Source organism: Chiloscyllium punctatum, chromosome 20 (assembly GCF_047496795.1).
Source record: "Chiloscyllium punctatum isolate Juve2018m chromosome 20, sChiPun1.3, whole genome shotgun sequence".
Taxonomy (NCBI): domain Eukaryota; kingdom Metazoa; phylum Chordata; class Chondrichthyes; order Orectolobiformes; family Hemiscylliidae; genus Chiloscyllium; species Chiloscyllium punctatum.
The window spans coordinates 85504877-85532195 of record NC_092758.1 but is presented as its reverse complement, the minus strand read 5'-3'; the positions used below and the strand labels follow the sequence as shown (position 1 = coordinate 85532195).

Sequence of the window (27319 nt, the reverse complement as noted above, 5' to 3'; positions counted from 1 at the left end):
ATCATCCGAGAAGCAGGCGAGTCGACATTTTGAGCATAAGCTCCTCATCAGGAATATGGGGTGGTGGGGGTGCAGGGCAAGGGGCTAAGATATAAATCAGAGGGGGTGGGGCTAGGGTGGGAAGGTAGCTGGGAATGCGATAGGTGGATGGACATGGGGGGGATGATTGTGATAGGGTGGAACAGATACGTGGAAGGAAGATAGACGGGTAGGAGGGTGGTGCCTAGGTGGAGGGTTGAATCTGGGTTAAGGTGGGTGGAGGGGAGATGAGGAAACTAGTGAAATCGACATTGCTTCCATGTGGTTGGAGGGTCCCAAGGCAGAAGATGAGGTGTTCTTCCTCTAGTTATCAGGTGGCTAGGATTTAGCGGTAGTGGAGGCCCAGGACTTGCATGTCCTTGGCGGAGTAGGAGGGAGAGTTGAAGTCGTCGGCCACAGGGGAGTGGAGTTGTTTAGTGCGTATGTCCCGGAGATGTTCTCTGAAACTTTCTGCAAGTTGGCGACCTATCTCCCCAATGTAAAGGAGGCCACATTGAGAACAATGGACACAGTAGATGAGGTTTTTGGATGTGCAGGAAAATTTCTACCAGATATGGAAAGATCCTTTAGGACCTTGGATGGAGGTGAGCAGGGAGGTGTGGGTGCAGTTTCTTTACATCTTGAAGTGGCAAGGGAAAGTGTTGGGAGTGATGGGGAGAGTGGACCATTTCTGTCACCTAAAGTCAGACCCCATCACCAGAGAGCTGTTTCCCTCCTCACCCCTTTCAGCATTCCACAGAGACCATTCCCTCTGTGACTCTCTTGGGGGGTTCTATCCTTGTTGCAGTTGAAGGGGTGGGGTTCAAGGACGGAGAGGTGGGAAGTGGAAGAGATGTGCTGAGGGCATTGTTGACCACATGGGAGGGGAAATTGTGGGCCTTGAAGTAGGGGGCCATCTGGGATGTTCTGGAGTGCAACTGATCCTCCTGGGAGCAGATGTGGCAGATGCAGAGGAATTGGGAGTAAGGGATAGCATTTTTACAGGTGGGGGCTGGAAAAAGGTGTAGTCCAGGTAGCTGTGGATGTCAGTGGGTTTGAAGTGGATGTCCACGTTGAGTCAGTTGCTGGAAATAGAGATGGAGAGGTCCAGGAAGGGGAGAGAGGTGTCCGAGATTGCCCAGTTGAACTTGAGGTCAGGGTGAAAGGTATTTGTGAAATTGATAAGCTGTTCACCCTCCTCGTTGGAGCATGAGGGCGCTGATACAGTCATTGATGTAGCCAAGATAAAAGGTGGGGAATGGTGCCAGTGTAACTGGAAGATGGACTGTTGCACATACCCGATGATAATGCATTCACAGCTGGGGCCCATGTGGGTGCCCTTTGATCTGAACGAAGTGGGAGGATTCAAAGTACAAATTGTTGATGGTGAGGAACAGTTCAGCTAATTGAATGAGTGTGTCAGTGGAAGGGTACTGGTTGAGTCGGCAGGAGATGTAGAAACGGAGGGCTTGGAAGCCTTCGTCATGGCGGACGTATGTGTACAGGGACTGAGTGTCCATGAAGAAGATGAGGCATTGGGGGCCGGGGAACCAAAAGTCATGGAGGAGGTCGAGTGCGTGGGTGGTGTCCCGAATGTATGTGGGAAGATCCTAGACCAAGGGGGAAAGGACGGTGTCAAGGTATGCAGAGTTCACTGGTTTCAGATAAGTTCAGTGGGGCAGGAATAGTGAAATCACTATCAAGCTGCTACCTGATGCAAGCTTAAAACTTGCTGGCTGTTCTGTGAGAAACCAAGGCTACTGAAAAGGCCTATAAAGGTAGCTATGGACTCACAATATATTGCTAAAAGGTTTTCCTGGCTGTCTGAATGTAGTGTATTGAAAGGGGAGAGAAAATGCCGGAAAGAACTGAGGAATGCAAATAATCTGTCACGGTCAACACAGTAAATGGAAATTTATTCACACATCAATGTTTGCAGAACTCAGTTTTTGGTGTAAATCTTAATAGAAATAAAGCCGATCCATTAATATGTGGTGTTGGATGAAGCAGTTTGGAAAAATAAAGTGTTGACTCTGAAAAACCACAAAGAATTAATTGTCAGATAGGCAAGTATAATGTTAAAAATAAGGACTGCACTTAATTTAACTTAGGCATTTTGAAAAGATTGCCTGAAAGATTTTCCAGATTAGGAATGAAACTCTGTGAGAGAGGGAACTAAACATGGGATTTTTAATTGAAGTTTTCCTTTAGTGCACATTTCAAATTAGAACTGAGAAGTTGGACTGTTTCTTGGATGTTGCATTTATGTTCTAAAAAGATCTGTTCACATAAGTTTGTTTTGCTTTTTAATAAACTTTGCATATGGTTTGCTCATTTGTTCTGTGCTAGATAATTACATTGAGGATCATCTAGTACCTTGGGTGTTTGTAAACCTTTATATTTGATAATACAAACAGCAGGCATCTGACACTCATTGGAATTTTATGTACCACAATCCTTCCCTGCAACTCCTCCCCCCCCCCCCGCCCCCAACCCCCCACACAACTCTGAGTCCTAACCACCACTATATTTGCAGCCCCAGAAATGTTTGCTGTGGAGTGTTATAAAAGAAAGAAAAATTCCAGAGGCCTGTGATTATTTTTGAGGTCATTTCCACCTAGACACAAAACTGTTGTGTATTAAAATTCTTAAGAACTAAGAAAGTGCCAATCAGACTTGTTACAATGTCAGAAGAACGATTCACAAAAGTCAGTCACTAATACTGGTAAGTTCTTAAGTGTATTCTAAAATATTGTTAAATTATTTCTGAGAATTATTGTGATCTCAATTTTTTTGTAGATGGCAGAAGGCATACCATGTACTCATGAAGACATCATAAAATTACTTGAAGATACACGGGTTGAATTAGAAGAAATGTTAAATGAGTTGGAGATGTTGTCAGGTGCAGTTTGTTACTGCTGTTATTGGATATTAGTATGTTTTGTGAGAAATATAGTATCCATATTTTAATCAGATTCCAGCATGTGAGAGAATGAATTTTGGAACACTGGTTTGAGAGATTCAGGGAATTGTGGATCACAACTGTCTCTATGGAGTTTGCACATTCTCTCTGTGTCTGCGTAGGTTTCCGCTGGGTGCTCCGGTTTTCTTCCACAGTCCAAAGATGTGCAGGTTAGGTAGGTTGGCCATGCTAAGTTGCCCAAAGTGTCCAAGGACATGCAGGCTGAGTGGGTTAACCATGGGAAATGCTGGGTTACAGGGATAGGGTAGAGGGGTGGGTGTGGGTGGGATGCTGTTCAGAGGGTTGGTATAGACTTGATGTGTTGAAGGACCTACTTCCACACTGTCGGGATTCTGTGTATTCTATATAACTGAAGTTGTGACATCCCTGAGGAAGTGATCATCTGGTTAATAACACTAAAAGAGAGGATGCAAGATCCCAAAGCATTGGACTAATTCCTATATTGGGAATGAAGTGGGACAACACACCTGCTGCACAATTGGGATCTGATATATTGAGCAAACCAAGCACCTTAAACAGACTACTTGATTGTCATCTTGTTGGATCTTGCTTTATCAAATTAGCTGCCGAAGTTGCCCACTTAACAGTGAAATGGCTTCAAAAATAACTAATTAACTGTGAAGATTTTTTTGAGAATGTGTGACTATGTTATAAACGGAAGTTCTTTATTTCTGCAAAGCAACACTCAGTTAATGACAAAATGTTGCACATGCTGGAAATCTGAAGCGTGCACAGAGAATGCTGGAGAAACTTCAGATTTAGATTTAGGTTTTATTGTGATATGCACTTAACTGCAGGAGTACAGTGAAGAGTGTACAATGTTGCCATTCCCGACACTGTTTTAAGTACAAAGGTATGCATAGGTACAAAATTTTCTGTGCAAAAATAGAAAATAAAGAATTAAGCTAATAAGTTCATCACTATTTCTTAATTTTTTACCTTCTACTAAGAATAACTGTAAAGTTGCAGATTAAACATTACAGTCCTTTCCAAAGCCATGGGCCTGCAGTCGCTCTACTCTAGGCTTTCCCCATGACGACTCGCTCACCTCAGTACCAGGCATGCTTTCACCAGCACTGGGCTAAGCTCCATCCAAGCTTGCCAGTCACTTTGTCGTCAACTGCCATGTGTCCTTGCCACTGCCACACTTGTTGCCACCGCTGCTTCCATAACCGAGCTCTCTCCAGAAGGTAACTTAGCCGGTCTGGCAGCATCTGTAAAGAGAGAAACAAAGTTAATGTCCCAAATCTGTTATTACTTCTTCAGAACTCCACTCTGAAGTGCAACGTTAAAAATCACACAACACCAGGTTATAGTCCAACAGGTTTAATTGGAAGCACACTAGCTAGTGTGCTTCCAATTAAACCTGTTGGACTATAACTTGGTGTTGTGTGATTTTTAACTTTGTACACCCCAGTCCAACACCGGCATCTCCAAATTCTGAAGTGCAACACTCACATTCTAGTTTGAACTGTAAAATGTGTTTCTGTTATTGAGTTTAGCAATACCACCATCTTGTGATGGAACTCAAGAATTACAGCAATATAACCAAACTTAGTATTTTTAGTTCAATTTGATGCACTGCATGAACTCACCTATGTTGTTTTGGCACCAACTCCTAAATCCATGACGTCTCCCACCCTGAAGGACAAGGAACATACATGTAAGCACCTGCATGTTCCCACTAAGCCACACACTATCCTGAGTTGAAATGATATTATCCTAAATGATCAGAATAGGGCAGTGAAGTGTTGTATACATGGACTTTCGAAAAGCATTTGACAAGGTCCTTAATGGTATGTTGGTCCAGAAGATTAAATTACATTAGAAACACAGTGAGTTGGTAAGTTGAATACAAGAGTGGCTTGATCACAGCAGAAAAGAGTACTTTTGGAGGGTTTTTTTTCTGACTGGAGGTCTGTGACCAGCAGTGTTCCACAACCCAAGCAGTGCTGGGACCTCTGTCACTTGTTTTATATTTTATATATTTGAATGAAAGCATAAGTTGTCTGATGAGTAAGTTTGCAGATGACATGAAAATGATGAAGTTGTGGGTAGTGTGGAAAGGATACAGCAAGATACATATCAGTTAGAAAGTTGGAAGGGTAATGGCTGATGGAGATTAATCTTGACAAATGTGAGATGTTATGTTTTGGGAGTCACATGCAAGAGACAAGTATGCAGCAAACAAAGGGATCTTGTCCATTGTTTCTTCAAAGTGGCAACACAATTGAATAAGGTGGTAAAGAAGGCTTGCTTGCCATCATCAATCAGGACACTGAATATAAAAGTTGACAAGTCATGTTGCAGCCGTACAAAACTTGCCACATTATAGGAGGGATTTGAAGAGGTTAATGGAGATGTTAATTGGATTAGAGTGTATTATCTATAAGGAGAGTTTGAACAAAGTTGAATACCTTTCACTGGAGCTTCGGAGATTGTGGGTGACCAGATAGAAGTATATAAAATGATGAGAGGCAAGGATAAGGAAGATAGTTGGAGCCTTTTTTCCAGGTTGGAAATGTCAAATATGAGGGACATAAGTTTAAGGTGAGAGGGAGAAGTTTAAAGGAGATATGTGAGGAAAGTTTTTTTTTAAACAGAAAGTGGTATGTGTCTGGAACATGCTGTCAGAGAAGGTGATATAAGTATATACAGTAACAATGTTTGAAAGGCATTTAGATTGATACATAAATAGGCGGGGTGATTAGAGGGATGCACATCATGTGCAGACGGATGAGATTAGTATTGAATGGCATCATGCTTGGTGCAAGCATGGGCCAGTAGGCCTGTTCTTATTGTTATGCCATGGTGAACCCCTCTGTTAATTAAACCAAACACCCAGAAAATCTCACCTTGCCTTGTAATCTAGTAAAATATGAGTGACAGAGAACTCCGAAATTCCACTATTTAAAGAAAATATTTTTGAACTCTAAAAGTGAAAATTAACCAACAAATATTCACAACTTGAAGCTCCCTTTTCTCCTAACTGCTTATTACCTGCCTCCAACTCCATAACAATATGCTGTTTCAATAATACACGTTTTACAATTACATTTGGCTGCTGAATTCTCTGGGTCATCATCTTCATTTTTACTGCAAATATGTTTCATATGTAAACGTACCTTTGATAGAAGATTGTTTCCTAATTTCTTGGATCGGTCTTGATGGCCATTGCTCTCTCTGAATTTTCAAAAGGTCTGCATTTTTATATCCCTAACATCAGACCATCATCTTGGTTTGCTGTTGGCAAAACAATAAACTCAAACTTGATTGCGTTTTAATATCCTGGGGCATAATTTTAAATGATTGGTTAAATTCAAATTATTGTCAAAACAGCAATCAAAACTCAGGTATCCATTTCATAGCCAAATGTTACATATTTTCAATTTTCCAGTACATTCTGGAACTGCCATCTAGTCAGCAACACAGGTGCTTGTAATCTCAAGTTCAGAACAGTATTCACTCTCTCTTAAAGGTACAGTACATATCATCAACTTCATAACACTGTGCTGTCCTGTTTGTTCTATGTTCCTTCATCATCGCTGGATTAAAATCCTTGTACTTGCTTCCTATCAGCATTGTGGCTGTATTACACCATGATTGGACTGCAACATTTCAAGAATGCAACTCCCTCATTAAGTATGGGTAATGAATGATATCCAGCAATGCTCATATCTCATGAATGATTAAAAATAATTAAAATTGTGTGCATCAAAGTAACAAGCGGAGATATCCATTAGATACGTGGTGACTGTCACATGCCAGGGCATTGCTACATTTAGTCAAATAGCCTTTGGAAAATTTTCTGTGTCACATCTATAACTAGTTAGTTTATGGAAAAGTTTGTTCCATCACTTATAGAACATAGAACATTACAGCACAGTACAGACCCTTCTGCCCTCGATGTTGTGCTGACCTGTGAAACCAATCTGAAGCTCATCTAACCTACACTATTCCACTTTCATCCATATGTCTATCCAATAACTATTTAAATGCCTTTAAATTTAGTGATTCTACTACTGTTGCAGGCAGGCCATTCCTCGCCTCTACTGCTGTCTGAGTAAAGAAACTAATTCTGACATCTGTCCTGTATCTATCACCCCTCAATTTAAAGCTATGTCCCCTCGTGCTAGCCATCACCATTCAAGGAAAAAGGCTGTCACTGTCCACCCTATCTAACCCTCTCATTATCTTCTACATCTCAATTAAGTCACCTCTCAACCTTCTCTCTAACAAAAACAGCCTCAAGTCCCTCAGCCTTTTCTTGTAAGACCTTCTCTCCATACGATGCAACATCCTAGTAAATCTCCTCTGAACTCTTTCCAAAACTTCCACATCCTTCCTATAATGCGGTGACCAGAACTGTACACAATACCAATCTGCGGCCACACCAGAGTTTTGTACAGCTGCAGCATGACCTCATGGCTCCGAAACTCAATTGGTCTACTAATGAAAGCTAACACACCGTATGCCTTCTTAACAGCCCTATCAACCTGGGTGGCAACTTTCAGAGATCTAATTACGTGGACACCGAGATCTCTCTGCTCATCTACACTACCAAGAACCTTACCATAAGCCCAGTATTCTGCATTCCTATTACTCCTTCCAAAGTGAATCACCTCACATTTTTCTGCGTTAAACTCCATTTGCCAACTCTCAGCCCAGCTCTGCAACTTCCCTATGTCCCTCTGTAACTTACAACATCCTTCGGTACTATCTACAACTCTAACAACCTTAGTGTGATCTGCAAATTTACTTACCCATCCACCTATGCCCTCATCCAGGCCATTAATAAAAATGTCAAACAGCAGTGGACCCAAAACCGATCCTTGTGGTACACCACTAGTAACTGATTTCCAGTATGAATATTTCCCATCTGGAATATTTCATCCTCTGTCTTTTTTAAGCTAGCCAATTTCTGATCCAAACCACAAAATCACCCTCTATCCCATGCTTCCGTATTTTGTGCAATAGCCTACCGTGGGAAACCTTATCAAACGCCTTATTAAAATACATATGCACCACATCAACCGCTTTACCCTTATCCACCTGTTTGGTTACCTTCTCAAAGGTTGACTATCCCTAATCAACTTATTTCTTTCTAGACGATTATAAATCCTATCTCTTATAACCATTTCCAACACTTTACTCACAACCAAAGCAAGGCTCACTGGTCTATATTTACCAGAATTGACTCTCCTCCCCTTCTTGAACATGGAACAACATTTGCTATCCTCCAGTCTTCTAACTCTATTCCTATAGACAATGACAACATAACGATTAAAGCCAAAGGCTCTGTAATCTCCTCCATGGCTTCCCTGAGAATCCTAGGATAAATCCAATCTGGCCCAGAGGACTAATCTGTTTTCACACTTTCCAGAATTGCCAACACCTTTTCCTTGTGAACCTCAATCCCATCTAGTCTAGTAGCCTGTATCTCAGTATTCTTCTCGACAACATTGTCTTTTTCCTGTGTGAATACAGATGAAAAATATTCATTTAACGCTTCCCCTATCTCCTCAGACTCCACACACAACTTCCCACTACTACCCTTGATTGGTTCTAATCTTATTCTAGTCATTCTTCTATTCTTGATATACCTATAGAAAGCCTTAGGATATTCCTTGATCCTATCCACCAATGACTTCTCATGTCCCCACCTGGCTCTTCTTAGCTGTCTTCTCAGGTCTTTCTTGGCTAAATTGTCACTCCCAAGCACCCTAACTGAGCCTTCACAACTCATCCTAGCATAAGCCTCCTTCTCCCTCTGGACAAGAGCTTCAACTGCTTTCGTAAACCATGGTTTTCTCGCTTGACAACTTCCTCTCTGTCTGACAGGTACATACTTATCAAGCACTCGCTGTTCCTTGAATAAGTTCCACATTTCAATTGTGCCCATCCCCTGCAGTTACCTTGCCCATCCTATGCATCCTATGTCTTGCCTAATCGCATCATAATTGCCTTTCCCCCAGCTATAATGCTTGCCCTGTGCTATATATCTACCTCTTTCCATCGCTAAAGTAAACATAACTGAATTGTGGTCACTATCACCAAAGTGCTCACCTACCTCCAAATCTAACACCTGGCCGGGTTCATTACCCAGTACCGAATCCAATGTGGCCACCCCTCTTGTTGACACATCTGTATACTGTGTCAGGAAACCCTCCTGCACACATTGGACAAAACCTGACTCATCTAAAGCACTTGAACTACACTATTCCCAGTCAATATTTGGAAAGTTAAAGTCCCCCATAAAACTACCCTGTCACTCTCGCTCCTATCAAGAATCATCTTTGCTACCCTTTCCTCTACATCTCTGGGACTATTCGAAGGCCTGTAGAAAACCTGCAACAAGGTGACCTCTCCTTACCTGTTTCTAACCTCAGCCCCTACTACCTCAGTAGATGAGTACTCAAACGTCCTTTCTACCACCATAATACTGTCCTTGATTAACAATGCCACACCTCCCCGCCTTTTACCAGCTTCTCTCTTCTTACTGAAACATCTGATTCCTGGAACCTGCAATAACCATTCCTGTCCCTGCTCTACCCATGTCTCCGAAATGGCCACAACATCGAAATCCCAGGTACCAGCCCATGTTGCAAGTTCACCACCTTACTCCGGATGCTCCTGACATTGAAGTTAGACACACTTCAAACAACTTCTTGCTTTCCAGTGCGCTCTTGTGACCTTGAAAGCTTATTTCTGACCTCGCTACTCCCAACCTCTTGAATAGTGGAAGTACAATTTAGGTTCCCATACCCCTGCTAATCATCTATTTGTCTACTGTTTTTAAGCAGTACATTTTTAAACCTGTCATTTTCCTTCCTGCTATACTGTTCCCGAAACTCCTATTCTGTCCTCTCATTGTCTTTTAACAAAACAAAGCATTTGTGCCCTGAGCACAAATTTAAAGTGTTCTTCTATGCTTACAGGATGTTGCATTGGTCTCTCCTGATGTCCCCTTTCTTCAACCTGCATGATGTTCACTTTCTCTAATTAACTCTATTTCATCACTGTTTTCAGTCTTTTTTCTGTAGAAGTGACTGAAACACTGATGAAAAGAAAAGGCTAGAGCAAAGCACATTCAGAACCAATTGGTGGAAAAATATGTACATCCATTAATTTTAATCTTGCTTTCAACACCTGCATAAGTCTTTCAATGAATCATTTTCACACACTTGGTATGTACTTTGTTGAACTTGTCTGTGTTTCTAGATTTGGTTGTGACCCAATCATCAAGTACATGTTGGTATTCATCCATTAAGGAGCTGACTCCACATGCAGCATAAAGGTCAGAAACAGCCTAAAAGTTGATGGTCTAAGAAATCTTTCACAATGTCCTAACAGTTAAATTCATGAAGCAGCAGAGCATGACTGGTTGAAGGTGGGAAGAGGGATTGCAGATGTGGACTGTACTGCATTTTGTCTTCCTCTAAAACCAATCTAAGTAAAAATGATGGAGGGTGGCCATCCCACTGGAAATATAAACCCACAAAGCATTCAAATTTTGTTGTCCCTTTTTTTGGATGGGACAAAAATAGCTTTAATACTGGCACTACTATTCACAATAGCATCAAAACAGCAGCAACTTACTTTCTGTCTTTAACAATAACTCTGGACCTTTTGGACCACATGGTGGAACTTGTTGCCATGGTTTTGTCACGAAACAAATAAGCTGACGAATCCTATGAGTATCCAAAGCCAAGATTTTTTTGCACGGAGTCTGGTACTTAGCCAAATTGCATACCTAATCACTTCTAAGGTTTGTACATTTTCTAGACTTGGTTTGTGCATTCTTGAAAATGTGCTTCTTGTGTGGATATTGGTATATTGTGCATAAGAATCTGAAGGCACAGCAAATAATTAAAGATGTGAGAAAAGTTATTCATATCTGCACTACTAAAATGCTCAGTAAAAAAGGTGTGACTTGAGGCTTTTTAATGATATTCAAGAAAATGAGGATTGAAAGCATAACTGAATTGTGCGGCAGTAATTATATTTATTTTTCAGATGTTAAGAAAACTGCTAGATTAGGCAAGAGTTCTTTTTCCATCATTTTGCTAATTAAATTATTTGTTAACATTTTCTAGTACAAGCAACTTGTATGACCTATGACATAGTTATCCTACGTACAGACCCTTCCGTTGTGGAATCAATGATGCGATTGAATGAAGCATATCTGAACTGCAAAGAGTCAGTGGCAAAGGACTACATGGAAATGCTAACTGAACCTAAAAAAAATGAGTCAGAAACTGTTTGACACAAAAAAAAGCATAATCATTTAAATTTTGCATTCTGTATTCTGCCATTTTTGACTCACTAATATTTGTTACTTATTCAGTGGATCCAGCATTATTCAACTTGGTGGAGCTGCCAGCTTTGATATATGCATGGCATACATCAATTTGTGTATTGTACTGACACTTCTGATTTATTTTATTGATATTAAAAGCTTCATAATTATTGATTGGACTCTTGTTTTGAGCAGACAATTTTAGGGAGTTGGGAAGTGTATTTAAACAGTATAAATTCAAACAATCATTGGAACTTTAATATCATTATCATCAGAAGGATAACTTTTCACTGCTTTAGTGAAAATTGGTTGTTTAATGTACAGGAGGAAATCAGCAATGCTAATTTTGCATCCTTTTAATATGTCTAGGAATTTATGAAGAAACATAGACTTTTATGAGATGCAAACTAGGTGTACAATATTATCTGAGGCCTCTTGTAGTGCAGCGTTAGTGCCTTACCTCTGAGCCAGGAGACCTGGGTTCAGCTTCTACCTGTCCTAAGGTTTGCCATAACATTCCTGAACAGGTTGATAAGAAAATACTTGCAATACTGTAATTCTTTCTGTTGTTATCATTATATTTTTCCTGAGCATAACTTTCTTTGAGAAGATGACCAAACAGGTGGATGAGGGAAAAGTGGTTGATGTGGTGTATCTGGATCTTAGTAAGGCATTTGGTAAGGTTCCCCGTGCTAGGCTATTGCACAAAGTGCATGGGATTGAGAGTGATTTAGCAGTTTGGATCAGAAATTGGCCAGCTGAAAGAAGACAGAGGGTTGTGGTTGATGGGAAATATTTATCCTGGAGTTCAATTACTAGTGGTGTCATGCAAGGATCTATTTTGGGTTCACTGCTGTTTGTCATTTTTATAAATGACCTGGATGAGGGCATAGAAGAATGGGTGAGTAAACTTGCGGGAGACACAAAGGTCGTTAAGAGTTGTAAATAATGCTGAAGGATGTTGTAGATTGCAGAAGAACATAGATAAGCTACAGAGCTGGGCTGAGAGGTGGCAAATGGAGTTTAATATGGACAAGTGTGAAGTGATTCACTTTGAAAGGAGTAACAGGAATGCAGAGTACTGGAATAATGGTAAGATTCTTGGTAGTGTAGATGAGCAGAGAGATCTCGGTGTCCAGGTACATAGATCCATGAAAGTTGCCACCCAGATTGATAGAGTTGTTAAGAAGGCATATGGTGTGTTAGCTTTTATTGGTAGAGGGATTGAGGTTTAGAACCTTGAGGTCATGCTGCACACTTGGATTATTGCGTACAGTTCTGGTCACCACATTATAGGAGGAATGAGGAAGCTTTAGAAAGGGTTCAGAGGAGACTTACTAGGATGTTGCCTGTTATGGAAGGAAGGTCTTGCGAGGAAAGGCTGAGGGACTTGAGGCAGGTTTCGTTAGAGAGAGGTAAGTTGAGCGGTGACTTAATTGAGACATATAAGGTAATCAGGGTTTTTTTTTAGGTTGGACTGTGAGAGCCTTTCCTCGGATGGTGATGGCTAGCACAAGGGGACATAGCTTTAAATTTAGGGGTGATAGATAAAGGACAGATGTCAGAGGTAGTTTCTTTACTCAGATTAGTCGGGGCATGGAATGACCTGCCTGCAATAGTAATAGACTCACCAACTTTAATGGCATTTAAATGGTCATTGGATAGGCATATGGACGAGAATGGAATACTGTAGGTTGGATGGGCTTCAGATTAGTTTCACAGATTGGCACAACTTTGAGGGCCGAAGGGCCTGTATGAGCTGTAATGTTCTATGTTTATGTGCTAACCGTTCTATGTTTATGTACTCTGGGATGTAATTAACTACTATTCTGTTTCTCTCAGTTTCTGAGAGGCTTTTCTGACTGTCAGCTGGAACCTTGTGGGACTGAAGTCAATCTATTTGCTTGAATTACATGATGCAGTAGTTGCCACTTAGTATTATCTTAAATAATGCAACAATTACATGATTCTGTCTGTTTTCTGTTGTGTACACAGTGGAAAGAAATTGTAGGAGATTCTGGATATGGAATAACACATTTGGTGACAACTATGTGAACTATGAAGACCCTGTCAATCTAACCTGCCAGCATCTGGAACAGAGACCATGTCATACAGTAGTACGGTTACGTTTATGGAGTCTCTACAGCAGAGTTACATGGACTTGCCGCATTGTCTAGGGTACAACATAATGTGTTTACCGCTCCTTTACTATACTCTGCTGCTATTCCATGCATATGGCTAGTCTCCACTGACCTTATAATCCAACTGCACTCAGAAAAGATCTTTTTATGGTAGTCTCTGCAAGGTTTGGATCTCTTGACTCCCTCATAAATGAGGCTATGATTTGTCCCTTAAGGCAATAGGTTCCTGGACCTAATCCATTTCATCAAACATACGTTGCTGTTAATTGTGAATTACCGAGTGCATGCTCATCATTATTACTACACAATCCTTGGGTTGAATATATCTGAAATGGACTTGAGTGGTAGAACTGAATGACATTGCCTGTTATATGTCAAGTATTTGGAAGGTTGGCTCCATGGCCTGCTATGATTGTCCATATCTAGATAAATCAGTCAAGATGGCTAGATAATAAGTGGTTTGAATCACCCGTGAAATTGATTACATTTAAATTAGCTGGCAATGTTACTGAAAATCAGCATACAGTAGTGAGTGAGAGAAGTCAACTCACTCTCAGTCTCAGCTTTAATGCCAAATAGAAAGAACTTTAGCTCTTCAGCCAGGAATAATGTCACCGTCATGTTGTGTCAGTGCTTATTTGTCATCTGGAAGACTAGAAGCACAGGGAAATGTTTGTATTGTAAGGAAAAAATAGAAAAATTGTGCAGAATTTCACCAAATTCATTTGACTTGGAAACCCTTTAAAGAGACAGCCTGATTCAAGAACCCTTACCCGACACCGGGACTTATTTTCACCAACGCTATTTAACGTTGCAACCTAGTTTGGATTGCAAGTCTGTACCTACCACTCCTGACCAGGCTAGCTGTGCTGTGGAAGAAACAAGTCTCACTCCTCCATAATTTTAATAGAGTCAGGCCAGGTTTTTAAAAGAGTTCTGGTTCCTGGCATTTCAGTGTGCACGAGGGAACTTTTTGATAAGCAAGTTCAGAAAATTCTCATGCTACCAATGTTCATGAGGTCAACTCCTGGAATGGCGGGACTATCTTATGTTGAAAGATTGGAGCTACTGAGCTTGCATATCCTTGAATTTAGAAGACTGAGAGGGGATCTGATTGAGACGTATAAGATTATTAAAGGATTGGACACTCTGGAGGCAGGAAACATGTTTCCGCTGATGGGTGAGTGCCGAACCAGAGGACACAGCTTAAAAATAAGGGATAGGCCATTTAGGACAGAGATGAGGAGAAACTTCCTCACCCAGAGAGCGGTGGGTGTGTGGAATGCTCTGCCGCAGAAGGCAGTGAGGCCCAGTCTTTGGATTTGTTTAAGAAAGAGTTGGATAGAGCTCTCAAGGATAGTGGAATCAAGGGTTAGGGAGATAAGGCAGGAACAGGATACTGATTAAGGATGATCAGCCATGATCATATTGAATGGTGGTGCAGGCTCGAAGGGCAGAATGGCCTACTTCTGCACCTATTGTCTATTGTCTAATGCCTTCTTTACCAGGGTAAGTGCCACTAACATATCTGTGCAAACTCACACTCACTTTATCTTCCACCAAGGTCACCACTTTCACTACTGTTCAATATCTTCCCTTATTTACTTATACATCTCAAACCCGCACATTACTAATCCTGCATGACCTTTGTGCTGCCTTCTCACGGGACACCTCATCGCCTTTCCTCTACTTCCACCAGCACAAACAGTTGAGCAAGCCACTTTTATCTTACTTTTTTCCTCCCTTTCATTTGAAGAGAAGATTGACACAACAGGCTTCAAAGTGTTACTATGGATGGTGGGACACCTGACATTTGTTTTCTCACGCTCATATGAAGAGAAGATCTCAACCTTCACCAACCAGGACAGGGACTCGTCCTTTGAGAATACCAAAATATCAAAGTTCCATAAACAAGCAAGAAGTATTTTCCACTTTTGCGCTACTCTCCAATTATCACCTCTGTGAATATACTCTTAACATGCCAGAACATCTATCCCTTATTGGGGACACGTTCTCTATTTTGTCTCCTACAGCCATAAGCATAGATGCCTCATAGCATTCAGTCCAAAGCTACATCCTGCATGCTTCACCAGATCAGATATTGACACCTTGGTGGCACATTAGTTAGGTTGGAGTTGAGAGCACCTGCTAGTGAGCTAACTGCTGCCACAATTTCCCAGTTGACTGAGGAAATATTCCAGGTCACTCAGGACTGCCAGAAACCACACATCTCCTCAGCTGTAGGCAAGAGAGAATCCCAACGTGTTTGCTATTCATGACTTCATGAAATGCACAAATAGACACAGGAAATAGTGGGCATGTTTGTCTGGCAGACTGAACAAACTAACGCAAAGGTTTTCAACATGATAGCATTGACATTGAGATTTTGCTGTCTTGCTCCCTTGTATCCCTTGTTGCGTGTGTGCTTCTGGCTGCGACCATAGACAGGTTGGCAGCTGCCATGGAGAGCTGCCAACAGACAGACCTGCACCCCATCACTGTAGCCATTGGTACTCAGCAAAGCTATGGGGACTGAGACATAATGGGAGGAGTAGGAAGATGATGACCTCTGAGGGCACAGAGATGACATGCACATTGCTACATTGTTAATATGTATGTTTACTTTTCATTATCTGTTGTCTAGCTACAATGACAGCATTGATAGTATAGAACCTAGCAACCTGAGTGCTGTGCAGGGTTCTATGGTTCAAGGAGTGAAGTGAATAGAAACTTGGAAGGGACTTGTTACTTTGACAACCAGGATGAATCTTTCCAGGTTGTAGTACACTTCTTATGTATCACAGCTATTGCCAGTATTGATTCTTGATACTGCATAATATGGTTAAGAGAGCTTGGGACCAAGGTTTGGACTACACACACTAAGTTCACGCCTAAGGTTCACGTATAAATTGTAATGCTTGCAGATGTCTTTCAGTTTCACTGAATATGTATCTGAGTAATTCTGTTGACCTTTGAAGGGACTCCCTTTGCTGAAAAGTGAGGCCCCCTCTCTTTGCGAAGGAAACAGTCCTAATGTCATAGCAGTCAATTTCAGTTCCACATCACAAATGTAAATTACAGCACCATGGGTGGAAACAACAGTTGCTCCTCATGCAGTGAGTCTCAGGCTCAGCCTCTTACCTTTAGTGAACCCTGAAACATACTGTTGCTTCTTGGTAGTCCTCCCCATCAGTCGCATCTTCTGGTTGAACATCCCCACATTTCCACCTAAATTGTCTGTCTAAACTTTCAACTTCGTAATTTATTCCCTATCTTCAGGCGTATCAAGTCAACGTGCCAGATATAGCAATCCATTGTCCCCCGTTGAAGCCAGGGTGTTACTGTTTTTCAATGAACTCCCCCTCACACATTATCTTTTTCATTACTGTAATGCCTCCCCCTCATAACTGAATAGCCCAACCCATGCTACCCCAGCATGCTGACTTCAATCCCCAAAACTGAAGTTCCTCAGCTTCCCTTCTGTAACACTGGCTTGATAAAACCTCCCTTTTAACTGTTAGTGGGTGCATCCCTAGGACTGACTGTTATTCGCTTGACTAACTTCGGCAGGCAACTCTGAACAAAGAGTGATCAGGGCCTTGACTGATATCTGTACAGCTCCCCAAATGACTTTCTACAAATCCCTAGATTGGTTGCACTGGGTCTAAAGGTTGAACATGGCCTGCTGCCAAACTGTCGGTTCCCCTGACTGTAACCATCCTATGGTATATTATTGGAGGCTGCTGATAACATACTCTGCCAGGACCTTCTAACTGAAAAGTTTCTCTCTTGACTGAGAGCTATTCCTTTTAAATTTGGCCATTTGTTTGAAGTACATACATACAATGTTTTTGGCACGAATTGCTGCAAGTGTAAGAAAAAATGAAACTTGGTGATGTATAAAAACATGTTCAATACCTTGACCAATTGCATATGAACAGGACAAGTTGCCTGGCTTTGTGTCAACATAGACGTATTATGAACCTTTGAGGTCTTCACTGAGGGAGGAAAGACAAAAGAACAAGGCAGAGCCACCATGAACATCCAGGTAGGCTCAAAGTCAGGAATTTACACCACTTGGTTCCTATCCAGTGTTAGGGAGAGTTGGAAATTATACAATAATGATGCAAGGTTAACTAATAGTGAGATGTTATTGCATGCAAATAGCTTCTTGCCACGTACCAGTGAGAATCATTCCTTGTCATTTAACATTGGTTAGAAAATGGGACTGTTTGTTCTCAATATTGAGAAGTTCCTCATTGGCCATTTCACGCAATTTTCTAACTTAATCGCTATTGCACATGTCATTCACAGGCTGGGAAGATTCCACCCAAAGGGATTCAATGAGTCAATACAGTGTACAGTGGATGGATAGGTATGGGAGTGTTATATCTTGGAATCAGGGTCCTCAGACAGCATGAGATACTCTTCATTAAGTATGGAGAGAGAGTGAGTGTGTGAGGGGGAGGGTTCATTGGTGAGACCTGAATGGTTTTTCTGTGTTTTATTTTACAGCTGGGGCATAGTGCCATAATACTAAGGTAATCATTTTAAACAGTTTGCCCATGCAGCAGTGATACCCTCTGGAGACAGACTGGATCAATTTCAGCTGTCATCCAGGCTCAGACAAAGAAGATCCCATCAATGGAGTTAGTATTTCCCAAAGCAGGCAGGCAAAGCTTGGAATTTTCTCAAATCTTATCCATTTGGATCTCAATCCACTGGGCGAGTGGACCGAGGAATGGCACTTGGAGTTTAGATAAATGCAAGATGCATTTTGGTAAGACAAACCAAGGCAGGACTTACACAGTTAATGGTAAGACCCTGGAGAGCATTGTGACATCTAGGGGTGAAGCTACATAGTTCCTTAAAAGTGGCATTGCAGGTAGACAGGATAGTGAAGGTGATTGGCATGCTTGCCTTCATCTGTGAGCACTGAGCACAGGAGTTCAGATGTCATGTTATGCTTGCATAAGACATTGGTCAGGCCACATTTGGAGTACAATTCTGGTCTCCCTGCTATAGAAAGGATGTTATTAAACTGGAAGCATGCAAAAAAGGGCAGCACGGTGACTCAGTGGTTAGCACCGCTGCCTCACAGCACCAGGGACCCAAGCTGCACTGATATTTTTTTCCATATGTCATTTAGTTCAATTCCATTCTTGCACTCTTCACATTTTCCTTTCTAATAAAAGTATTTGATGAACTGCCATATTCGAGAATGTTCATTCACAAACAGAATGAAAAGCTTTGGTTCTTTATAGTAGCTTTTCAATGCTCGAATTAATGGAGTGATTGAGGTAAGTGGGTAGGGTAGCACAGTGATAATGTGTTAGGCAGCAGGCTGGCAGTGAGGCAGGTGTTGAAGTTGGGTTGGGGGTTTCAGGATGGCATTAGAGGGTTAGGGGAGGGGAGTTGGAGGGCTGTATGTCAATTGGAGGATCTGGGTTGATTCAGGAGTAGGGTTATTCGAGGGATGTGGGTGTGGGATTAGTTAGTTGCATGGTTTTAATCTATCTGATATTTTAACTGTCCAGATAAGCAAGTCTGATCTGTCTCAAATCACTGATGCCAACTAAGAACTTGAGAATTTTACAGAGGGTTTCATGGAACATGGATTTACTTGTTGAAAGTTTTGATTTCTGGGGCAATTCTCTCTGCATCATGACTTCTGAGGAGTTTATGCTGTCTCTGACTATCAGGAAACTGGAAGATCGTGATTAATATCACCCATTAAATATGGTTTTTGGTAAAGCACTCTAACCATTTTGGAGTCTAATAACAAAAACATATTCAACACAATGTTCATTTGTGTGACACAGTAACATAGTACAACCCTTCATAATCTGCAAGAATATTACAAAGTTATTCATCAGCTTCTCTGCTTCAATGAAATAAAAGTTCTCTACTTGTAATTCCTCATCCCTGAAAACATTTTAATAAATCTACATTGTCTCTTCCAGTACCTTTAAATCCTTCTTATAAACAGGCTATTCACAACTATTATAACAAGCCAAGGTCCTGAGCTAAAATGTTTCATGCTAGTTTAGCTTGATGGTTACATTTTATGTCTTTGACTCTGAACGTTGTGGATGAAAAGACTTTAATATTGGAATTCAACTCTTAATTCAGATTTGCTCAGTGTGGCACTGGTGCAGCAGGAGATTATCAGAGCTAGTGTTTATTCAGAAGATGCAGTAAACTGCTTGGACGTAAAACTTCCTTTAGATTTCGCTTTCAAAAAGCAGTGTGGAATTCTTCTGGTTTTACAGGCAACATTTATTTCACTACCAACACAGATCAATAAAACTTTATCATTTGTGGTGCTTTGTTCAGATTATCTGCCACAGTTGCCCACATAACAATAATGACAAGACGTCAAGCATTTTGAGATGCAGTGTGCATGTAAAATTCACAATATAAATGCAATTTCTTTATTCTGTACATTTGACAATGTCTCTGCATTTTTGTTTCATAGTCTCCTTAAAGTAGAAAACCAATGCAGTGGTCTTGAAATTACCTTATTTATTTCTGCAACTACATTTACCTATTACATACAAATACCTTTTGTTGAATACTCAGCATTAACATCCTGAAGGGTACCATTAACTAGAAAGTTAACTGAGTCACTTGTGTAAGTACTGTCCAAGAACATGTCAGAGACTGAATTTTCTGAAGCAATTGACTCAGCTGTTCACTCCTGAAGGGCCATCTATCATCTTCAAGACACAAGTCAGGATAGAATAATCTCCAGTTGCCTGACGGAGTGCAGTTCCTTTCCTAATGCAGCATCCTGATTCAGAACTAAATCACATAGCTGGATTAAATCCTGGAACTCCCACCCTAACATCACTGTGACAGTACCTTTATCACACAAATTGCAGCAGTTCACGGTGTGTCTCACCACCACTTTCTCAAGGGCATTTAAGGACAGACATAAAAACAGAGTGTGGCAAAACTCAGCATGTCTGGCAGGATCTGCAGAGAAAGAAACACTTAATGTTTTGAATCTGACAACTTCAACAGTTCTGGGCTCTTCCCTGAAAATTGGCCCACTGGGTGCTGGGATCAATTTCTGCAAGCATTACTATTGGTTAATGGCCGATGCTTTTCTCCAAATTGTTGGCCACCTAATTGACAGAATGTCCACCAATGACTTATGGACATAGAACAAGTTGTTAATGTCAGATGCACACAGTTAAAAGTCCATGATGTAATGGAAAAACCTCAAACTGTGGGTTCCCTATGTTACACTGTTCAAACGACAGTCAGAATCCATACAGTGTGGAAACAGGTCATTCACCCATTGAGTCTGCACCAAACCTCCAAAGAGCATCCCATCCCCTGTAACCCTGCATTTCCCATGGCTAATCCACCTAACCAGCACATCCCTGGACATGATGAGCAACTTAACATGGCCAATCCATCTAACCTGCACATCTTTGGAGTATGAGAGAAAATCTACGCCGACACAGGGAGAATACACAAACTCCAGTTTCCTGAGGGTGGAATTGAACCCAGGTCCCAACACTGTGAGGCAGCAGTGCTAAACACTGAGCCACCATGCCACCCTAAATTCAGTTTCTTGACAAATCTTAATGCTCAATTGAAAATAAAGTCCTTATTCTGATTGATTAAAATTAATCAATATGCCAAAGAATCTCAGAATTGCTTAGATGCAGAAACACACGATTCAGCCCATCATGTGTATACTTGCTTTCTGAGCATTGTAACTTTGGGACTAATCTCATTTTTGTTTTGTTTTTATCCTGTTACCCCGTATATTGCCTCTGGTTAAATACTCATCCAGTGACCTCTTGCATACTTTAATTGAACCTGTCTCTATGATATTTTCAGGCACTGCATTCCATACTATAGCTAAGGTAAACAGTAAAATCTGCTCTCTGATTAGAGCAAGGTGACTTGTGGTGGTTTAACCTGAGGATATTCACATCTCAGGAGAGGGGAGAGGTTGAGAAGGAGAGTTCTTCAGCTGGTGTGGGAATTGAACCCACACATATATTTCCACTCCACCAACATATTTAAGTTCTTTTTAAGTTCTATCCCATTCTACATGCTTTACAATTCTACAATTCAACCCAAGTCATCCATAAAATTTGAAATTGTATCCTCCATCCCCAGATCTGGATCAGTGATTTACATCAGAAAGAGCAAGGATCCCTGTCCAATACTGACTCACTACAAACCTTCCTCCAGCTTGAAAAATGCCCATTAAGTACTAATATTTATATTATATCCCTCAGATAATATTTTATCCACATTCCTTTTATGCCGTGACTTATTACTTTCTTCGGAAGTCGGTCTTGTGGCAAGTATAAACCATCTTTTCAAAGTCTATGTTCACCACATTAACAGTCTTCCGCTCATCAGCTCTCTGTTACCTTTACAAAACTCAGAATAGCATTAATAACATAAATGTAAGCTGTTTACAACTGAAGTTGAACTCAGTAAGGTTATTGGATTACACAATTTCCAGTCTGGCACAGTGAGTTGTATACTTGAGAATTTGAGATATGTGTTTATAATATTCATGATATTTTTTTTCTCCACATTTACAAAATTGACGATTATCCATAAAAAAAATGCATCAAATGTTTTGGGTAGTAATTTATACTTATTTGTTAAATTAGGTGAACAAGGAACCTGTAAGTAATTCTTACATGGCTGAAGACCAGAAAATACTTGATGACATGATTAACTACTTGGGCACAATGTTTGAAGATATGAACCAACTGTATGGTAACTATGATATTCTGAAGGCGTTGCCATTGCCTAATCTAATAGATTTTCATTTCAACTGCATTTTCTAGACTATTTTCCTTTCTGTGTTGAGGTTAACCCTTCCCTATCTTTCCTTAAGGTGTTGATAACTTGCACCCATATGATTGCTAGACAGCACTTGCTTTCCTTAATTTCATATACGTCATTACTTAAGAATGTAAGAAATAGGAACAAGAGTAGGTCACATGGTCCTTTGAACCTGTTTCACCATTCCACCTCAACTCAAATTCCTTGCAATCCTCATAATCTCTGATAATTTGTTTTTGATTCTAAGAGAATCTCTCTCTGTCTTCAATGACTGAGTATCCTTAGCTGTTTGAGACAGAATTCGAAAGATTCGCGACCCTCTAAATGAAGGAATTTCTCTTAATTGCAGTCTTAGATAGATAACTCCCTGATTCTGGGAGACCCTTGTTTTAGATACCCCAGACAAGAGAAACATCTTCCTCCCCACTATTCTATCAAGTAAGTCTCTACATGCTTTATGGCCTTGATTTTCAACTCTGTGGCTCATCAGAGATCAGACATACCCTCAAAGATGCATGTTCAGACTCTGCAGGATTCTTGACACATGGACTATGCCTGGGAATTTTGAACTTCTGATGAGCAATTCTCCTGTTCCTAGGCCTTATGAAAAAGTCTCTGATTTAAAATTGGAGACTTTGCACAATTCTGACATACTTATCTCGATAATTAGACAGATTTTAAAATTGTCCTCAGTTTAAAGTAATTGTCAAAAGCTTGTGGAACTTATTGTAAAAGATTGTGCCTTCTTTATATTTTGGTGCTTAATAACACCATTGCCTGTAGGTTCTATTAAATACAATTTTATCAGCTTCTGTTTTTGTATTTAAGTTTGAAACAATTCTATATCTTAAAAACTATTTTCTCCAAGACGCCCAATCCTGTGTGCTGTTTGGTCCATCAGATACTATAACTTTCAGGTTGCATTGTTTCTCCTGCTATATCCTCCTAATGTAATTATTTATTCTTACTTTTAAACTTTTAAATTCTGCAATGCTGCTGTAATCACTTTCCTTTGAGTTAATTTGCTTTTGCAAATAGCAATGCTGCTTTACTTTCCTTTTGTGCAATAAACAATGCTGTCTTCTTTCCTTCTTTTGATGTTTTGTTAACTTCTGTTAAATAATAATGCTGCATATTTACACTACTTAATGAGGGCTTTCCTGCTTTTTCTGCAATCCAGTAATGGTTTCCCACCTTCTTGCAGGTAAAATTTATAAGTTCCTGCTTTTCAGGCCTAATAAATGAAGTCCATTCTTTTTCACACATTTCTAAATATATCTTTATTTCTGAAATCTTAAGAAATTCTTCTCATTAGAGCTGTGGCTTAAATTATGCATTTCCTGCTCTTCTAACTACCTTTTACTACATTCTGTATTTTTTTAAATTGTTCCTTTTGTCACCTTAATTATGCTTTGCAAAGCTCCTTATGTTGTGATCTTGGTTTAAATTACCTTTATGGCCCTTGATTTCCCGACTGTAGCTGTGCCTCACATCTTCCCACTAAGATGGTAATGCTCATTTTGAATCTTATGTACCCTTTTTTGATTCCAGCTTCATATTCTGTTTTTTTGCATTACTTATTTGAGATAGTTCCTCTTACCCAGCAGGGATTTTTAACTTCACTCACAGAACTCTAATGCATCCACTTCCTAGCCAAAACCCTAACCAGGAATGCTCCCATTTGTTTAGAGAGAGTGGGGACTTGCTTGTAGATGAGCCAACAGATGATGCAGGAAGCCATTCAGAAAGGAATGTGTTGGTTGTATGGGACATACTAGTCAGGGGGATTGACACTGTTCTCTGCAATGAAGAGCTGGAATCCAGAGGGCTCTGTTGCCTGCCAGGTGCCAGAGTTAAGGAGAGCTGCTCAAGGCTGAAGAGGATGGTGCAGTGAGAGACCAAAAATCGAGTGGTCATGTTCCATGTAGGTACCATCAACCTAGGCAAGAAAAAGAAAGAGGTTCTGCAAAGTTAGTATGAGTAAACAGGCACCAAGTTAAGAATCAAAGCATCAAAGGACATCATTTCTGGATTATTACTTGAGTCTTGTTCCAGTTGGCACAGAGCCAGTCAAATAGGATATGAATGAATGGTTCTAAGCCCAGTGTGGAAGAAGTGGGTTTCAGTTTATAGGATGTTGGCACCAATACAGAGGAAAGTGTGATTTGTACTATTAGGACGGTTTCCACCTGAATCCTGATGAGGTCAGCAATTTTACAAATTACATAACTCAGGAAGTAGAGAGGATTTTATACTAAATAATATTTGGGAAAATTTGGGAAGATTTGGTAAATCAAAGAGCAGAGACAAGGCAAAAGAGAAAATTGTAAAAAATGAGATTGAAATACCATGACAGGAAGTTAGAGAGTACAAAGTAAACTAGCAGATAAGACTGTAATTCACAAAAAGAATAAAGAGATGAAACAAAAGGGTCTATTGGAATGCGCAGATGAATTGAGAGTGCACCTAGAAATAAATAATTGTCTTCTGGTAGCCATTACAGAGATATGGTTGCAGGATGATATAGATTCATACCTGAATATTGAAAAATACTGGATAGGAAGCTTGGGTAAAGATAGCAACAAACTTAAAAGATAAGTTTCCCATTGTGCAAAAGACAGATGGCACATCAAAAGATTGGACAGAATATTAAAATAAACAAGAAATGACTAAAAATTTAATAAGGAGGTAAAAACCAGAGTATAAGAAAAAGCAGCCAAAAGTATAAAACATTATAAAAGTTTCTAAAAATATTTTTAAAAGAAAATAATCAACAAAGTAAGCATTGGTCCTTTAGAAAGTTAGTCAGGGGAATTAATAGTGAAAATAAGGAGGTAGCAGATGAATTGAACATATTTTGTAATCATCTCCATGATATAGAACAAAAGTGACATCCCACAAATAGCTGTAATTCAGGAAACGAAAAGAAGGGATGAACTCGGAAGAATTATAAATCACCAGAGGTGATAATGTTCCCATTATCTTGTTCCTCATTTCTTGGTGGTAACTTACATCATGGAAATATGGCTGTCATGAAGTTGGAAGAATGCCTCCAAGTTATATTTCTTTTGTGATGTCGGTCAACAGCAGCACTTTTTTGTCAAGCTTCCTACCACAAAGTTAAGAAGTGGTAAAAATAGTTTTAAATATGTTTCCATTGGTAACTGAACATAGGTTTCATGCTTTGCTGTTCTTATTAATTCCAAATTTGATTTCTTTATTGGATAGCTTTTGCTGAATATTTTCAGAATTATACGAACAATTGAGTTAAGATTATCATTTAAGCTCAAATATTGCTCAGTTTGGCTTGCTAAAAGCTTTCTGGGATGCAGGTATCTATTCTCTGAAGGCAACAGGAATGTATCCAGCTATTACAACTTCTTTTAAATTGAACAAAAAATGGGGGACAATAAGTCCCCTCACATTCTCCATGGCAACACCTCTACAAAGCAGAGTCAGCTTGCTAACCAATGCAATGCTAACCTTTTGTCCATACTTCATAAGTTGCAGTCTTTGAAATGTGGCATTCTTAAGTCAGTCATAGAGTGATAGAGATAACAGCATGGAAACAGACCCTTCGGTCCAACTCATCCATGCCAACCAGATATCCCAACCCAATCTAGTCCCTCTGCCAGCATCCGGCCCATATCCCTCCTATTCATATACATATTCCAAGTGCCTTTTAAATATTGCAATTGTACTATCCTCCACCACTTCCTCTGGCAGCGCATTCCATACACGTACCTACTGAGTACAAGACAAAAAGGTCCAACAGCATGTTCCTTTTTACAGAAATTGTCATGTACTTATTATTATATCTCTTCTATAATCCTTAAAATATTAACAAAGGGTTCATAAAATCTTAGCATTTGGAAGCTTAAGATTTTTTTGACATGTATAAATGACTTAGTATTCTAAGGGTTAATGTGAGACCAAGGATTACCTGAGTGATTGTTGTTCTCCTCCTAGTCCAGTCAGCACCATTTGAATACCATCCCACGAAGGAAATGATTCTGTAATACTAGCAATGCCCTTGTATTTACACAAATTAAACTAGAATTTCAAGAACCCTTTTGAAAATATTCAAACTATTAATAGCAAAAATAAATTCCTGAATAAATAAATTACTACTAATGCAAATAACAATTAATATTTTTCACAATCAAATTTAGAATATTGAAACTATTAGGAATTTGATGTTCAGTGCTTAACACTTTTGATACCATATTGTATTTCAGTGCGGACCCAGCTTCTCCTGTGTGACATGACTATATGCTTCAATTCTCCAGTAAACACTGAAGCAGTGAAACATGGTGAAGAAAGTTACAAGCATCATAAAGAAATATCAGATCAGCAACAAAATTAAAAGTTAAATGAGGTTTTCTTACAAATCCCAAGTTTTGATTATAAAGAAAATTAACAGTGATAGTTTTTCATGTTGGCTATCTTGTGAAAATGTTCATCTACTTTGTATTCTTTCTGCTGTAATGTTATCTATTCAGATGTCATTCAAGAATAAATGTGGGTCTTTCTTTAAGTATTTTTGTTATTCTGTGTTTGCATGCTAATCAACTCATATGCATGTGCAGTAAGAGTAAAACAAAATGGAAATGTTGGAAGTACTGAGTACATCAGATAATTTGACTGGAGAAAGTAGGTGTGTTAAGGGTTCAACTGTGCATTGTTTGCCAAATTAGAAAATATTGCAGATGAATCATATTCAAACATTAACTGAAGTGTGCACTTCCCTCCAAGGCCCCAAGGGATCCTTCCATATCTGTCATAAATTCACCTGCACCTCCACACACATCATTTACTTAATCTGCTGCACCTGATGCAGCCTCCTCTACATTGGGGAGACAGGCCACCTTACTTGCAGAACATTTCAGAGAACACCTCTGGGACACCCGCACCAACCAACCCAACCGCCCTGTGGCTGAACACTTTAACTTTCCTCCTCCCACTCTGCCAAGGACATGCAGGTCGTTGGCCTCCTCCATCGCCAGACCATGGCAACACAACGCCTGGACGAAAAGCACCTCATCTTCC

General features: G+C 40.1%; 1 protein-coding gene across 1 annotated transcript; it reads left to right on the top strand.

The window, feature by feature from the left end:
- Positions 1-2529: 2529 nt before the first annotated feature.
- On the top strand, positions 2530-26636 carry syce3 (synaptonemal complex central element protein 3). The gene is made up of 5 exons (XM_072590226.1): positions 2530-2726; positions 2818-2920; positions 11098-11261; positions 22093-22201; positions 26509-26636. Exons 1-5 carry the CDS (start codon positions 2703-2705, stop codon positions 26634-26636), a joined length of 528 nt encoding a protein of 175 aa, XP_072446327.1. The 5' UTR covers positions 2530-2702.
- The last annotated feature ends 683 nt before the right edge of the window (positions 26637-27319 follow it).